The sequence below is a fragment of the Chaetura pelagica genome, unplaced genomic scaffold, assembly GCF_000747805.2.
Source record: "Chaetura pelagica isolate M959 unplaced genomic scaffold, ChaPel_1.0 scaffold752, whole genome shotgun sequence".
In the NCBI taxonomy this organism is placed as follows: domain Eukaryota; kingdom Metazoa; phylum Chordata; class Aves; order Apodiformes; family Apodidae; genus Chaetura; species Chaetura pelagica.
In genome coordinates this window covers 93,682-95,767 of record NW_009952270.1, presented here as the reverse complement: position 1 = coordinate 95,767, position 2,086 = coordinate 93,682, and the positions used below count along the sequence as shown (strand labels likewise).

General features: G+C 43.6%; 1 protein-coding gene across 1 annotated transcript in view; it reads right to left on the bottom strand.

Annotated features, from left to right (window-relative positions):
* Nucleotides 1-653, bottom strand: part of RRP7A (ribosomal RNA processing 7 homolog A (S. cerevisiae)) — a 4,313-nt gene extending 3,660 nt beyond the window's left edge. The window contains exon 1 of the mRNA XM_010007764.1: nt 618-653. Within this exon, the coding sequence (XP_010006066.1) occupies nt 618-653 (36 nt within the window). The remainder of the gene's footprint in view (nt 1-617) is intronic.
* Between the last annotated feature and the right edge of the window lie 1,433 nt (nt 654-2,086).

Sequence of the window (2,086 nt, the reverse complement as noted above, 5' to 3'; positions counted from 1 at the left end):
GGCGGGCGGGCCTGGCCTCGCCACGGAATTAAAGGGGCGTGCAGGGTGAAGAAGGGCACAGGGAATTAAGGAACGGCACGGAGAGGTGAGAGCTGCACAGTGAGCTACTTGAAAAGGAGCAGGAATACCTGGATACTCTTCCTGCAGTGCCCAAGGGAAGAAGCTACGCTGGGAAGCACCAGAAGACCACGGTAACTTCAGAGTGAACTGAGAACAGCAGGAGCAATGCACATAAAGACATTGCTATAAAACAAGTCAGGGAGTTGTGTTTAGAGAATAACTGACTTCACTCATTACAAAAATCATTAAAAATTACTGCCATAGATCACAGAGCCAGAGATCAGAGCAGGAGTTCTTGCAAGGAACTGTTAAGTCACCATATTAATCACAGTTAACCCTATCTGAGTGCACAATTTAACCAAAGTGCATCCAGCTATTTGGCTTTTGGAATGGACTCCAGTAATAAAAAAAGCTTGAATCTCCTCATTCTTTCAGGCACTCAATACACTTGTGTTCACATTTTCACAGCTTTCTGTGGAGCTGGAAATAAAAGTACCCTACTTCACATAGCACAAGTACCCCAATTTCACAGCTGTATTTTTTAAATATAAAATTACTTTTGAAATTATTAGGATGTCAATAAGGAGGGCCATTCTTCTGAGACAACAGAGTGGAAACTAGGTGGGGACAAAAACTGCTCTCACTTGGCAGCAAGAATCGGCTACTCATTTCAATGATCCAGATTAGAAGACTTATAAGTATCAACTCTCTCATCCAGAGTCCTCTTGCTCTTCATCACATTATTAGTTTTGAAGTTTCTACATTCTTCAAAAGCACACTTGATTCAATGTTGGAACAACTCTACCTACCCTTAGCTGCTTCACAGCTTCTAAAAAGGCTTAGAATCCACTGTCTGTATAACAAACGTTTATTCAGAAACAGATAATACATTATTTTCTCCAACCCTTAGTTTCCTTACCCTCCCCCCTCAGTTTTAGTTTTAATAAAACACAGGTGTTTGATGGGCAATCTAAAAAAAAACCAAAAGGAGAATAGCTGTCTCAGGTCCCTTCTCCTACAAACATTTGCTGTTCACACAAAGCACCCTACCGATAATGGTATAGTTGGCTTCCAAACCAAAGAAAGTACTCCAGAAAAACAAGTCCTGCCAAGTCCGTGGTTACTTCCATGGCCAAAAGGGATACAGTGAGATAGAGGAATGGTTTGCACGAGCTAGACTGAGCAAAGAGTTAATACAGAACAAGAAAGCAAAAGAAACGTGGGGGTTGACAAAGAAATGGAATCTGGACCTACAAGAGCTACAGAGCTCATTAAAGTTCAGTGGAGCTGAACAGGATGGATTAGGTTAGTCTCCTAGCTAGAAGGATCAAGTTCAAACCCCAACCAGATTCTGGAAGTGACTATTTGCTTTCTTCTCTTATAACACAATTTGAACAAATACAAACGAATGGAGCTACTGGGACTTCAAATACCCATGGCAACAACGCTGTACTAACAAAGGACGTATTTCAATTGCCACCTAGTGGCCTCTGGCTTCCTCGTGGATGCTCACTGGCCCAAAGTACAGCCTTACTGCTCTACATGGGACTTAACACCCCCCTCCTATGTGTTCCTTACACAGGGCTAACTGCTCTGCCTCCAAACCTCTCCCTGAAGCCACAGGTGCAGCATCATTCCTCAAATCCACGCACGGGAGCAGCACACCTGCACAGAGGTCAAACACTGCCCAAGTGACATCCCTTGAAGAAGTGAGTTCTCAGGCACAAGAAAAGACTGCTTCCCATGTATTAGTATCTGAAAAAGGCCCCAGCTCTTCTCTAAGAGACTAAAAAGTAAGAAAAAAAAATTAACACCCCTGCATCACTAGGAGGATGCAGTAGCCTACCAGGAGTGAAGCACTTGGATTTCTCTAGCTCTGAACACAAGACTGGTTCTTATTTTTCACTCCAGAAAGAAGAGAGCAACTGGGCCAGACCCCACGAGGTAAATACATTCCTTGTCCAGATGCCAGAGCCTTTTCTTCCCCTCACCTCTCTCCATTACCAGAGTTGAAGCTTCCCTCCCA